At 48.8% G+C, this 14621-nt stretch overlaps 1 protein-coding gene across 1 annotated transcript in view; it reads left to right on the top strand.

Moving 5' to 3' along the window:
- The first annotated feature begins 272 nt into the window (after positions 1-272).
- The window catches only part of ADAMTS18 (ADAM metallopeptidase with thrombospondin type 1 motif 18), a 118439-nt gene continuing 104090 nt past the window's right edge, over positions 273-14621 (top strand). The window contains exons 1-3 of the mRNA XM_044433901.1: positions 273-377; positions 514-598; positions 5354-5670. Of these exons, the coding sequence (XP_044289836.1) occupies positions 273-377; positions 514-598; positions 5354-5670 (507 nt within the window). The remainder of the gene's footprint in view (positions 378-513; positions 599-5353; positions 5671-14621) is intronic.

Genomic DNA, 14621 nt, shown 5'->3' with positions numbered 1-14621 from the left:
CGGCGGCGGCGGCGGCGGCCGTACAAAAGGCTGCGCGCTGGCGGCGGCGGCGGAGAAGGCGACTGCCCGCGTGCGCGGCCGGGCGGCGGCGGAGCCCGCGGGGGACGGTGTGGCCGGGGGATGCCGAGCGGCGCTGCCCCGCGCCCGGTGAGCATGTGGCGGGGACAGGCTCTCCCGCGGCACGTGTCCGCGGCCGGCGGCGGCGGCGGCAGCGGCGGCAGGTGAAGCGCCCCTCGCCAGCCCGCCCCAATGCGCGGAGCCGAAGGGAGCCCATGGATTGCCTGCTGCTCTTCCTGGGGACCGCGCCCGCGCTGGCTGGCAGCGGCGGCGGCGCCCGGCGCCCCCTCGGCCTCCCCTGGCTGGGCAGCCTCGCCAAGGTAAGCGCAGGGAGGCGAGCGGCGGCGGCGGCGGCGCTCGGTGCCCGCTCGCGGCGCCCGGGCGGCCCGGCCGCCCCGCGGGTCCCTCTCGCGGCCGTGCGCGCCCTCCTCCGCTCTCTTCTCCGCTCTTTTGCAGAGCCTGCAGCTGTGCTGCCTCTGCTGCGTCTCCCTGGCGGCGGCCCTAACCGGCGACGGCAGCAGCATCCGCGGATCCAGCCACGGTTCGTAGCCCTTTCCGAGCGCGCGCGAATGAGTGCCCTGTCCTGCGTGTCGTGGGGGTGAGCAGCAGCACGCGAGTGCGAGCAGAAGGCGAGTGTGCGTGCACGTGTGAGGGGGCTCCGCCGCCTCCGGGTCTGCCTGGCCCTGGAGGAGCGCCGCTGGAGCCCGCCGTGGGGCTCCCCGCTCCTTTCCTTGCAAGCTGGGGTGCTCTCAGGCAAGGCTCTGGGCGCGCCGGCACCTCCCGCTTCGGGGATCGCAGGGGGCCAGCCTGGGATGGGAGCTGCCGCCCCTCTTTCCCCGCCACTGCTTCCACCGTTGTGCTCGCTGCAGCCAGTCCGTCACGGGTGCCTATTTAGACAGGGAAAAGGGCTGTAGTTCCCGGCGTTCCCTAGGCAGCCTGGCTAGCTGGGGATGCTAGGAGTTACAGGGCCTTTTTCTGCTGGAATATGCCTTGGATCATGCCTGGGGAAGGACACGTCAGAATAGCTGCACTGCACGTTCTAGGACTTCTCCACCTGGACGCGTTCATTGCCAGAGCGGCCTGGGGGCAGGTGAACCGCCTCGCTGTGGGGCTGTGCGAATGTCCTGAGACAGAAGGCTGCACTTGAATTGTGATGGATCAAGCGTCCACATCGCTATAGCTGGTGGCATGAGTGTTTCATTCACTCGCTTTGGTGGAGAATGACTCTACCTAGGCCAGTAATCTTATTTCAAGTTAAAAGTTGTAGCACTTGTACCTCTGCTTATTAGATCCTGAAGATAAGCACCAGGCACAACACCCTAACCCTCTCCTCCACTGAAACGAAGTCTACACTCGTTTAAATGAAATATACACACATTCTTCACCTGTTTCCCCTTCCCTTCATTTCCTCCCCCTTCCTTTATTGTGAGTCCCTTGGTGTTTTACCCTATTTTCTTACATTCTTTACAATGCCATGTGCATTGATGCAACTATATAAATAGTAGTTGTTAGTATAATGTTGAATTTACCCAAGGCATCTGTCAGGCTCCTGACAGAAGCAGCAGCACTGGACTAGCTGGGCCTTCAGTCTGTCCTAGCAAAATATTTGGTATGTTATTCATAACTGTGGGAATACTGTGGTGATGCTGCTATGAGGATTACAAACTTGCACCTTAATCTTAAAAGCTATTTACTTGGAAATCTGTTCCATTTGTTTAAGCACTGAAGATCCAGGGGTGGGGGAGAGGTAGGAGAACGTGATGCTACACCAGAACAAGTTCTACTGGCAGCAGCATGACTTACTTCCATGTCAATGAAACAGAGACGGATATTGTTGCTAGTCTGTGGCAACAATCAGCCATGCCTTTGCAAAGCTCTTACCATGGTGAAAAGAAACTCATAAGGAAAGAGGAAAGGGTAGGAATGAATGATTAGGTTTATAATGATTTGTATGGAATAGCACCAGTCTGGATTTTTGAACAGAACAAAGTCCTTGAAAACCACTTCTGTCTCCTCTTTGGAAAAATAGAGAAGGCAGATGAGATGTAGCAGTCTAGGAAAACACATGTGAACAGGCAGGCGGTGATTCCTAGATTTCAAAAAGGACAGAAGAAGGGGGATGATAACTGGTGGAAGGCCGATTCCAAATTCGGAAGTGATTGTTAATGTTCGAACAATTGCAAAGAGTGCTTCGCAGTCCAGCGCATATGGCAACGAGGAACGTCGAGCCACCGCAGTCAGGTTCTGCGCTGGTATGCACATACCTACAAATACATCAGGATGTACAGCTGTGCATGTTCTGCAGCTTGGCAGGAGTGATGCATGATGTGCTTACTGGGAATGCTAACATGTGCAACACATCGACAGAATGGGAAAGGCGGACCTTGGTGCATGTGCCTGTTCGCTGGGGAATTCCTCCCTCTCGCAGCCGCTTGCATTTTTGGCTACCAGCCTGCTTAGCGTTCTGAACTTCTGCCACTGATTAGCACCTTTGGAGGAAAGTGAAAGGCTGTTGATGTATCATTTCCACTGTCTACAGCAAAAGCAAGCCCTCACTGCTTACATTTGCAACCGGATATGCACCCAAAAAGCTGTTTGAGCAGAGGAAACAGTACGAACTGCATAAAGAAGCTGTTGCTCAAATACAGTTTCTTGTCTTATTTGTACAGCAGCAACTGTACAGCATACAAAGAGCAGCTACAATAAGTCCTACTCCAAAGGGCTTACATTCTGAAATAGATCTAGGGGAAACAATGGAGGGCGGGGAAGATAGAGGCCTTTATAAGGTTAGGCTTAGTTCCAAGAAGTTCGAAAATCAAAACACATTTGAAAGGTTGTCCATTGAATGGGTCGGTTTATGCATACAGCTTGCAATTGTATTATGCATGTGCAGGAGTAATTGGTGACATTCTCTGTGCTCCCTATGGCGTTTCTTTCTTTTCTTTCTTTCTCTTTTTCATTCTTTTGGTAAGAGGGTCCACTCATGGACTGAATCCAGAGCTAGTTCTTGGTGATAGTGTCCTTGGGATGCCGGCACGTGGGCAGGCCCAGTTTTGATGCCTGTCCCTTCCCCTGCCCCATTTCTCCTGTCCTGACACTCCAAGCAGCAGATGCATTTAGCAATCTTTTTCTTCCCCATAACAGCCTGCTCCTGGGTGGTTTTGAGCACTGCTGCCACAGCCAGGCATGCCTGCTGTGGCTCCCTGATGCAGGAGGGGGGCAACTGAAGGAGACCCTGCCCACGGTCCTGGGTGGGTCCAAGACTCAGCAGCCTCATGGCCTGGGACTGGAAGTCCCTGTGTGCTCACATGGCCAATGAGGGTGTTGAGTGGGTCGCACAGTTTGCATTAAAGTGGCAGTGCTGTTGGAGTGCAGCCCAGTAGAACACTTCCTCCATCTTCTAGCGCCATTCACGTGAAAGCAGCATCACATTCTACAAGGTAATTATGTTACACCAGTCTTACATGGGTGTTTGTCAGTGTGTAACTGGCACATGTGTCTTTTAAACCATGCGCAGCTGCCTCGGGCAAGTGCTGCTCCCAGGCGCATGTCCCCAAGCATGCAAGGCATGGATCCTTGCCTGTTAGTCGTACTGTAAGTGGTGCGTACCAGTGCACCATTGCACTGTTGGAAAGCGTACAGTCCCAGCTGGACATTGGCCTGCGGCACCAGCATAAGGATGACTGATGGTGTTGACGATGACGGCAGTGGTAACAGCAGCCATTGCTCTGTTAGCATGCTGAGGCCTGGGCAGATAGAAGGTCTGCACCTGATGCTGCAAAGGTAGAGTGAACTGTTTGGGAGTGACCTTCAGGAAGCCCTGAAAAGGCCCTTCCCCAGCCACCATCTGCTTCACTGGAGAGTGGCTCAGCTAGGGAGGTGGGGAGCTGTGCTGGGGCTTGGAAGTGCTGAGCTGCGATGCAGCACTCTGCCCCTCTTCTTTGGGCGAAGGCCCAGTCAGTGGCCAGCAGAGACTTTGTCTGGTTACCAAAACCAAGTGTGCCAGTGCCTGCTCCCTTGTTTCCTCAGGAACCAAGGCGTGTGTTTCAAGGGTGGGCAATCTGGATACCTGCTCTGGATCAAAGGAACAGTATGCCAGGCAAGGCTGTGCATTCCTGTAGGTCTGAGTCACTGAGCTGCATTTCTTAACCTGCACATACGTTTCCCTCCATCTCACTCGTCCAGTTGAATCTGATGTTTAAGAATTTCCCCCATTGCTTGTGTCTTATTTAAATCTATGCTATCCTTCTGTTCTAAGGTCCTACCCAGCTTCTAGGAGCTCCAGGCAGCATAAGGGCACAAGAAGACCCATGTTAGATCAGGGCAGCATCCTGCTTCCAATGCAGCCATCCAGGTGTCCCTGGGCATCCACAGAGGCAACAGCTCTCCCCCACTGTAGCTTCCAAACAACTGGTACCAACAGACACGCTGCCCCTGAATTAACACCAGTAGAGAGAAGCATGCCTAGCTGTTGCTTCTTTCAGGATTATACTTGACACGGGCCACAGACTTTGAGCATTTTGTATGCACTGTGTCTGCTTTTGAGAGCACTGGTCCGTATTTATGTTGTGTTAGAGTAGTCAACAATTGGCCATACAGAGCAGGGATACGAATCTGCTCCAGGTGTATTGGCACATGGCCCTTCGTTGTACTTTGGTGATTTGGAACTAGGAGCCACACCTGTTTGATTGCAAATGGGCACTGCTAGAAACAGACGCTTTTCAGGCATGGGGATATCTTCCTCAGCTGATGATCCGTTACAGAGTTTGAGCAAACCACTCTGGGGCTGGGAGTAGTGTAATCTTTTGATCTAACTGAACAAATTGTGCAAACCGCAGAATTCTTTGCTCTGCTTTTGAGGGACAGGGAGAGGGGACAAAACACTTTCCCATTTGTCATCAGTTAATAGAAGGGATGAGGAAAGAAGAACATACATCTCAGTGATGACAAATGTCTTCACCGAAGTGACTGTGGGAAACTTCACAGCTACGCCACTCTGTCTGTTCTAGCGGGAATGTTCAGAGGGCAGAAAGGAAGCGAGTGCTGGTTTATAATCCTTGTGATTTACATGGGGCTTGCTTAAATTGCTTTAGAAGTATTTATGCATGCATGGCTGTGTCAACACAGACTGTAGGCTCCCAGTGACGCTCTGCAAATGGTGATAATGACCATGTCCTACTGAATTCCTGAATTTTATAGTGTGTCTCACAGAGGGTGGCTTTTAAAAAGCACACAAAGAAAGCGACATGCCCTTGGGTGATCAAGGCTGATGGCTAACAACACTTTATCCTTCCAGATTACATCTTTGTCACTCCCATCGAGGTAGACTCCACTGGAGCATACATTTCGCACAATGTTTTGCACAGTGCTAGGAGGAAGAGATCAACCCCAAGCCTGAAGAGTTCCTTGCACTACAGATTTTCAGCATTTGGACAGGAACTGCACTTGGAGCTCAAGCCTTCTGTCTTCCTTGGCAACCATTTGACTGTCCAGGTGCTTGGGAAAGATGGTATCACAGACTCTCAGGAACATGAAGTTGAACAGTGTTTCTATCAGGGATTTATAAGGAACTATAGCTCTTCTTCGGTTGCCATATCTACATGCGTAGGCTTGGTAAGTGTGCTTTTCCACTTAAGAATGACCCAGCCTCTTCCCTCTCCCTCTCCCTTCCTCTTTAGCTTAGGAGAATCCCCAGTGCTGCAGGTCTGTATTAAGGGTCCTGCTTGGGGGCTACATCAAACCTGGTTTATAAATCAGCAAAGTCACCCATGTCTTTGTGAAATTCTGAACCCATGGTTAAAGCTCAACAGACAACACAGGTGGGATAAACTCGTTTTGACACAATGAATGAGATGCTGCAACCTTATTCCCCGTTAGCCTGGCTTTCCAACTGGAATCATGTTCAACAAGAGGATGTTACTTACAAAGAATATCATTCTATGTGAAAACCAGTGTCCATCTTTTCAACCATTCTTGGAAAGACAGGCCCAATGTAGTACTTTGAGGGCAGATGCTAATCCATGGGAATTCCTTTTCTGCACAATGTATTCACAGCTATATGTATGCAGCAATGAGTGAGTGACGGGAAAGTCCACGATCCTGCCTGGATATGTGTGTATAATGTAAACCTAGCCTTCATTCACATTTCTCTCATCGCCATCCATTTGCTCATAGGAACCGGATTTGTAGAATGATTCCTGAAAATTGTATGGAAAATGAGGTTACCCAAGAGTGCTTCATGATGCAAGGCCTCCAGCCTTTCTTCCTTTTTGGTACCCATCTTATACGTTGCTGTGCATTCAGGCCTGATCTGTCATGATTGTGTCTCTTTAGTACTTCTGCTTTCTGCTGTGGAAGCATGGAAGTAGTATTGGATTTCCGGATACCATGATTCTTAGTTTTGTTCACAAGTGCATTTGTGGACTCTGTCTGGCAAAAGGACAGAGCAGAGTGAGGCAGCAGTGTTTCCTGCTGATTAGGAGAGGAGCTCCAGTAAATCCTTAATCTGCCCCACGGCTGCTGTTCCCTCAACACTGTGCTTGTGCCCACCACCTAGCTTGGTCTCTATCCTTATTCTTTACAATCTCCCATACATTTCAATAATTTCTCTTGTATGCTACCTATTCCTGCTAAATCATTATTTGTCCTTGGCTGTATGAACCATTAGCGCAAAGATGCCCAGTACTGGGAGAGTTAAATTGCTCAGTGGGGTGGAGCAGTGGATCCCTCTGGTCCCTTGGACTCATGCAGGCCAATATACATGCGTTTGCATGACAGTGTCCTTGCAGCTCAAAGCCTGAGGCCATGGATAGCCACCGGGAGCACACTAGCCTCTCTCTGGGCCAGACCCTGGGGGAGATGGGATGGAGGAGAAGGAGCTGCTATGGCCCCTGCGCTCACTGACTCTCAGGCAAGCCAGTTGTAGCAAAGATGAGGAAGGGGAGGAGGAGCAAGGGCAGCTGGCCCTGTGGCACGATGATGAATTCATCAAGGGAGGGTCCCATACAGGAGAGACCTCAAACAATGAGAGCCACTCCTGGAAATTCCCTGCATAAGTGTCTTAACTCTTGCTCCTTCTGGATATAAGCCCTGGGTATTTGGGCAGTGGACTTACACACACACCAAATGGTCTGTATAATTTTGCTTGTCAACAATTTCCTTGCCAATGAGGTACAAAATTATTATTATTATTATTATTATTATTATAACATTTCTATGCCGCCCCTTGCCGAAACCTCGGGGCGGCTTACAACATGATAAAATACATTGAAATACAATAGTACATAATAAATTACCATTAAATATAAAAATACAAAAAAATACATTGATTTACAAATACAAAATTAAAATTATCAGTATAAAATAAAAATATAGGAGGAGAAAGAGAAGGAAGAAGAAGTTGCCCAGGCCAGATCATAGGTTTTAACAATTGAAATGATGTTTAAATAAAAAGGTCTTTACCTGGCGCCGAAAAACCAGTAACGACGGTGCCAGGCGGACCTCTTTGGGGAGTGAATTCCATAGGTTGGGCGCCACCGCAGAGAAAGCCCTCCTCCAGGTACTTACTCTCCTAATTTCTTTCATGGAGGGTTCCCGGAGAAGGGACTCTCCCGCAGATCTCAAAGGGCGGTCGGGCATATACGGACGTAAGCGCTCGTTCAGGTAGCCAGGACCCAAGCCGTTTAGGGCTTTGTAGGTCATAATCAACACCTTGAATTGGGCCCGGGCTTCAATGGGAAGCCAGTGAAGCTGATGGAGGACTGGAGTCATGTGAGCATAACCCCGTCCCCGTCAGCAACCTGGCAGCTCTATTTTGCACCAATTGAAGTGTTCGGACCGTCTTCAGGGGAAGCCCCACGTAAAGCGCGTTGCAGAAGTCTGGGCGGGAAGTCACCAGCGCGTGTGTCACCGTCGCCAGGCAGTCGTACTCCAGGTAGCTGCAATATGACTTAATTTTCCTGCTAGAGGAATTGGCTATGGTGGATCTGGCCTCAGTTTGGAAACTTAATTTATTCTCTAGACCAACTCTGCAGGTCAGGTCTGTTGACCTCAGGGCCCTTCAAATGCAGAGGAAATACGTTCTGTCACCTTAAGAAAGAATCACTTTGGTGGGTGTATGCTATTATCTCTCAGCCACTAGTGCAGAATAAATGAACACTGCAAAAGCTCTTCCATGGAAATTTGATTTTCCCAGTGGTGCCACTGCTCAGTATTCTGCTCAGGCTGGAAGCAGTTCTCCAAACAGATGGGTCACATGAGCTTTTCCAACCTGCTATCTGAGAACCCTTTAAGCAGAAATGCAAGGAACTGACTAGCTGCCGATGTTTCCAAATGCTGATAGAGGTCCATGGAGGGGGCCGTTCTCTTTACTGAGCTTTGGAATGCTTTGTCTAGTTTGTGGTGGAACTTTCTCCCTCCCCTTGTGAAGAGACTTACAATGCAATTCTGAACATGCCTGCTTTGAAATATAAATTGGGAAGAAATTTGTTTGGTTGACATTTTAATACCAATATACATATTTGGTGCTTGCAGAACCAATATGGAAACTGAAACATAGTTAGCCTTTGATATTTGCATTTCTCCGAATTTTGTGCTGTGTTCAAAAATATCTATAATGGGAATTGTGCACAGAAGTGCATGCATGTGAATGTGTGCATGCATGCACACATGTTTCTCTGAGCCATAATATTAGAGAATCACTATACACTGTGTGTGTGTGTGTGTGTGTGCGCGCGCGCACGTGCGCACGTGCATGTGTGGATGTGCAGGAGGAATTGTACCACCCTGAGACATTGTGAAGGGCAGGATATAAAAGCTTTAAAACAAACAAATTAACAAAGTTGATTGTAGAAATGTACACATTAGAAGTAAGTATACATAACTGTATAAAACATATATGGACATTTATGAAGACTTATTTAAAAATGCAGATTGGTGCAGAAATGTCATGAGATGAATTTAAGATGGAAAAACAGTGAAAATTATAGAAACTGAAACCGACAGATTAATTCAGATACAAGTCAAGTTGAACTCAATGCCTCATACAGTCCCTTGGAAGTAAACTCTGTGGGGTTTTCTTCTGAGAAAACATGCGCAGGGTCACACTGCATGGGTGGAGTGTTGCGTGACCCGGGGATCCGTGGAGCCTTGGGTTCTGTGCACCAGTGTGCAATATTGTGTGTTACACAGAACAGAAAAAGGGCTGTGCTTGATCGGAACAAAGGTCTGTCTGGGCCTGTTCTGATTGCTCCCAGGCCAGCCCATGAGGATCCCACAAGCAGGACAAAAACAGGTCTCTCCTGCAGCTGGCATGGCCAGGCGTGCTGCCCTCACACTGGGGGAAATGTCTGGAGGTCATGAGTGCAGCCATTGAGTGCCTTCTCCTCCATGCAGTTGTCTACTCCTGTTTCGAAGCCCAGGCCAATACAGAACCTGTTCACGAGTAAATAAAAAATAAGCAGCCAATGGGCCACACACAGTTCTCAAAGTATCCTGGCATGCAGAATCCAACAGGGAACGTTAAAAAGTGGGTTTCTCATCTTATGATTTTGCAACTACTAGTTCAATCTTCTCCACATCTATTTAGAAGAAAGTCTCACTGCTTTCAGCAGAGCTCACTTCCAGAAGTGTGTACAGGACTCCAGCCAGTTTTTAATAACTGGGATTTGATTTTTTGAAAAAGCTGGGTTTTTTTTTAAAAAATCCAAATTATTACAGAAGCCAAAATCCATTCTTTAAGAAAGATTCAGGTATGGGGCTTTTTGCCTTTCAGTGTCACCACCATTTCAGGATGATATGTTTTTATGTAACTTTCCTGCAACTAAATATGGATGCTATTATATTACCTATATGCAACTTAATATGCAAATGAGGTGTGGGACTTCTTGGCTCATGATGTCACTCTGGACTGTTCTCAGTCAGAGCCGAGTCCCCTGATGTGCAGCCCTGGCTGGAAAGTGGATTTAAGTGGTTTGCGGTTTCAGAAAAGACTGTAATGAATGATTAAGTTTTTAAAATAGCTCTTGAGGCTGAGCTCAGAAGTGCAGATGAGAATGAGATACTGACCGAATTTCCACATTTGTGCTGAAGTGATTGTGCTTCTCTACCATGAGAAAAGGAGAAAATTAATTGCAAAATACCTGGCACATTTTTTTCCTTTAGCAAATATCTTTGTCCAGTTCCTCACAATTACTGATGTAGATTCATTTGTACATTTGTTGGCTGGTTCCAATGGCAGTGAGAAGGCAGACTGGCTGAGGGAGGGTAACTTCTACCCAAGTTGGAGTCAGTGCAGTGCAGGGCCACAAGGATGGTGGCCGGATTGCAGGGAATGCCGTATGAGGTGAGACTGATGGAACTGGGTCTCTTCAGCCTGGAGAAGAGGAGACTCCGAGGGGATATGTTGGCGACATACAGGTATGTGAGGGGATGCCACATGGAGATGGGTAGAGACCTGTTCTCCCCTGCAGAGGAAGGCAGGATGTGCTCCAGTGGAGCAAAGCTCAGGGAGCCAAGGTTCCATCTGGATGCTAGGAAGCACTTCCTGACAGTCAGGACCCCGAGGGTGTGGAATGGGCTTCCATGAGAGGTCGTTGAGGCCCCATCGGTGCGGGTGTTCAAGGATAGGCCGGACATGCACATGGTGGGCATGTCGTGAGCAGAGCCGGCTGGTGCCGGAGGTCAGACCAGATGGCCCAGGAGACCCCTTCTGACTCCCTCTGTTTCTGTGTTTCTAACTTCTCCAAGGGCCCTCACAAACCTGGAACAGTCACAGTGGTCTTGCTGGGAAGTACGATGGAGCACATTTGGAGGAGACCAAATTGGGAAAGGTTGCTTTCGGTTGCTGCATCTCTGCCTACAAGGGTCTCAGATATTAGGACTGGGGAAATACACCCAAGCAGTCTGAATGACCCATCCATTCAGACTGCTTGTGCCAGTCAGAGTAGAAAATATGGGTCCAGTGGCTTGACTAAGGATTCTTTGCACATCCCCCATGTTTCTCTTTGCACTTTGACATCTGCATTGAATCCTGGTAGGAGAAAGGAACTGCACCTGCTGGTCCTCCTCCTGGCTGGCCCTGATCCCTGAACATTCAGCAGAAACTAAGTGGAATGCCTAAGAGTGCACAGTGTCACTGTCTGAATGGGGAGCCCTCATGCAGCAGCTTCACATGCCCCAGCACCCTTTCTGGACCTTCTGTGAAACACTTGGAAGCTGGTGCTAGTGAGTGTTGGGATGAGGGTAATGGGAGTTAGAGTATGGCGATGAGGAGTGGAGCGTGCGTGCATGTGGTGGATTGCATATCAATCAAAGGGGAAATCGCAATAGCTGACCAGCTTTTTATTATTTTCAGCCAACAATTCAGCCAAGAGTAACAATACACTGCGGCAATGTAATCTGTGATCTTGAACACGTTTCTGTCATCAGGCCCTCGGTGCGGATGCTGCACTGTGGTCGGGGGACCCTTGTGGGCCGCCACCAGCTGTATCCCTCGGCTCGCTCAATGGTGTTTGTCACTTGCTTGCTCCGTCTTCCCTATTTGCTTTGTCTGCTGCAATTAAATGGAAAGTGGTGTTGCTTCTACATGGTTCGTAGCACTAATCTTTTCATTGTTCTTTTCATTAGTGGCTGCCTCTCCACAATAAAACCACAGGGACCCAGTCTTCCAAGCCTGAAATGCCACAATGAGATTTGGGAGCAATTGTGTTTCAATAGACTGCAAGCGGCTTTGATCTCACTTGCTTGTGGGGGGCGGGGGGGCTGTGTGAGAGAGCAGCTAGAGCATTCAGCCATTCTGCTGCCCGCGTGCTGCTATTGCCTGCATAAGAGAAGAGAAGAGAAAGAAGAGAGGGTCTCACTGGGGGTGGGGCGGGGGGGGGGAGGACAGATAATTTACTTCATTGCTTCCTTACGGATTTGGCATTGAACTCTGGAAGTTCGTAGCTGTGAATACAAATGGACTTTTTAAAACAGAGGTATGAGAAGCGGCCTGGCCTTATCCTGAGGCGCAGCGCAGCGTTGCTCCACCTGGCCATGCAGAATGTGTGTGGGGAAGGCATCTATTCCCTCTCTTCTTTTCATGTGTTCAGTAACTGCCCTTGTGGTATCTGCATAATCCCGTTGTCTTCATCATTCGAAGACCTAAAAATTGACGCTAGTGCTGTGCAACATGCATTCGGTCTATTTTCAAGGAAGTCCTGCTCTACTCCATCAGAAACATTTCTTAGGGAATAATCCTGTGGACAGTGCTCTCCTTGGATGGAAGCCTCCACTCTTCGTTACTCTCTTCTTCCTTCCAGGCTGCCTGTTCCCCTCGCCCAAAAATCAGTTCGTATGGCACAGCCACAGAGCACTGACAGCCCTTATTTGACCTTTTTGATTTTGTGGTCAGACCCATGTTTTTCTATGTAAGGATTCTTTGGGTTCCCGGACCGCAGATCAGAAATGGAACTCTCACCTTGGAGCTGGGAGAGCCTCATTTGGATCCCCTTTGCAGTGGGCCCAAAAGGGGGCTGCATTGGCTTCTTCTCCAAGAGTGATTTCAGAGAAGGGTAAAGGGGAGAGCAAGGGAAGGAGACGAAGTTCTCCAGAATCCAATGCACAGCTACCTTCCCCTCTCCAATAAGGCGCTCCAGCTTGGAGGGTGAAACAGCCCATCCGGCGAAAAGGCAGAGCAGGACATCAGAGCAGCAATGATCACCTCTGAGCTCCTTCCCTTGCGCACAGGATGCTAGTAATCCTCTGAGTTTGGAGGCTTACAAGCATCCCCACTGGGCTGCGCGCCTAAAAATGTGAAGGCGTGTTTGTGCCCACAGCCCAGAGTGAGCATGGATAGGCCGAGGAGCATGTAGACCAGGCCCCAAGTCTCAGCCACGGAATCTGAGGTAGCCTAAGTATTCTGTCATCCCTGTGGGCCACGCGCAAGATCATGGGAAGTGGCTGGAGGTCCATGTTCACTATGGCAGCTCCTGCAGCCTGGGCATGAAGCCTTTGATCTGGGATGGGTTGGATCTTGCAGCCAAGATCCCTGATGGCAGTGATGGGATTGTGTTTTTCTTTTCGGTTGAGGACTGCAAGGCTTTGGTTGAAACCTGCCAGAGTCCACATTCCAGCAGCGGACATAGCCAGAGCCAGCTATGGGTGGAGTTGCAGTTGTGACTCTTACCTCCATTCAGTATGCAATAATAATAGATATGGTCATTGTCACCATCATCCTCCTGCTTCCCTCCATCAATTTTGTACTTGGGACAGAGCAGAACAGTAAATGGCATTGGCAATCCTAGGTAAGCCATCTACAGATCCTGTTTGGATCTAGGAAGTGATATAAATGTTTCAACTAACCAACTCAATATCGGTCAGGAAAGATGAAGATGCATGGTGAGGGAAGAGTCCAGATACAGAGAGAGACCTGGAGGTCTACATTTGACTCATGGGCCAGGTATCCACTACCCCATCCTCAAGGGGGACAAGACGGATGAGGACGATATCCCATTTATTCCCACAGGGTAGATCTCACACACTGGCACTAAGGATCTGATACACCAGCACTGGCACAGAGAGGTTCCTGGATAGCAGGGACCAAGAACTTGTTAAGGTGAAGGAATGGTTCACGTAGACGTGGGCTGAGCACAGATTCCATGGATAAGAAACCACCGATTACGTTACTGTCTGCCTTTCTGATTCTATCAGCAGGGAAAGAAGTTTTGCTTTTTTCTTGCCAAATTCCTTTTTGGCAGTTTAAAGCACACAGCAGGCATTCTGTGCTGATATGCTCTGACATTGATTTGACTAGCTATGCTATGGACTGCTGAAAGCTAAATTAGTTTTGGTTTCACACAGTAGAGAATAGGCTAGAATATGTATTGTGAGTGCGTGTGTGCGTGCATAAAACTGTATATCTATCAAAAAGGCAGAAAAGCAGTTTCATAAAGGTGGAAATCATATTGTCACGGAACATGCCAATGGGGATTTTGTTCTGCTTTTGAACTGATAACAACAAATGTCAAACTACACTCAGTGACAAGAGAGTGAAATCTCTCCTCCTGTTCCAAATGTTGCCTCCAGTGTAAGAACAACTCATCAGCTCTTGGGGAAAACAAACAAACAAAAAAAACTTGATATATAGGCTTTTTGGATGATGTCATGGTTGAGAAATAATATTGGGCAGATGCTTTTTTGTCTCTTCTGTATTTTCTGCAGACTTCTAACCCAGGCTGAAAAAAGTGAGTTGTTGAAGGCCAGTGTGGTCTGCTTGGAAAGCCCCCTGAGAGACCTCCCTAGAGGTATCGCTGCAGGTGTGCAATGAATGCAAGCACGGGAGAGAAATTGGGGTTGCTCCCAGGGGTCCTTTTCCTGATCCTGGTACATTTGCCTGGAAGTCTGAATAGATCTTTCACACATTCAAGTTGGCATGTTCAAATTTCAAAGCATTTTCAATCTTGGAACTTGCCTTCACTCCACCCACACTAATACGTTAGCCGTGAAATGGGATGGACTATTTTTATTAACAGCAAGCTTTGGATTTCAGGGTCAGGAGAGTCTTCATTCCACTTCATGTGGTTTAG

Source organism: Varanus komodoensis, unplaced genomic scaffold (assembly GCF_004798865.1).
Source record: "Varanus komodoensis strain SLA01 unplaced genomic scaffold, ASM479886v1 scaffold27, whole genome shotgun sequence".
In the NCBI taxonomy this organism is placed as follows: Eukaryota; Metazoa; Chordata; class Lepidosauria; order Squamata; family Varanidae; genus Varanus; species Varanus komodoensis.
Note: the sequence above shows the minus strand (reverse complement) of the source record. Positions and strands in the feature narration are given on the sequence as shown.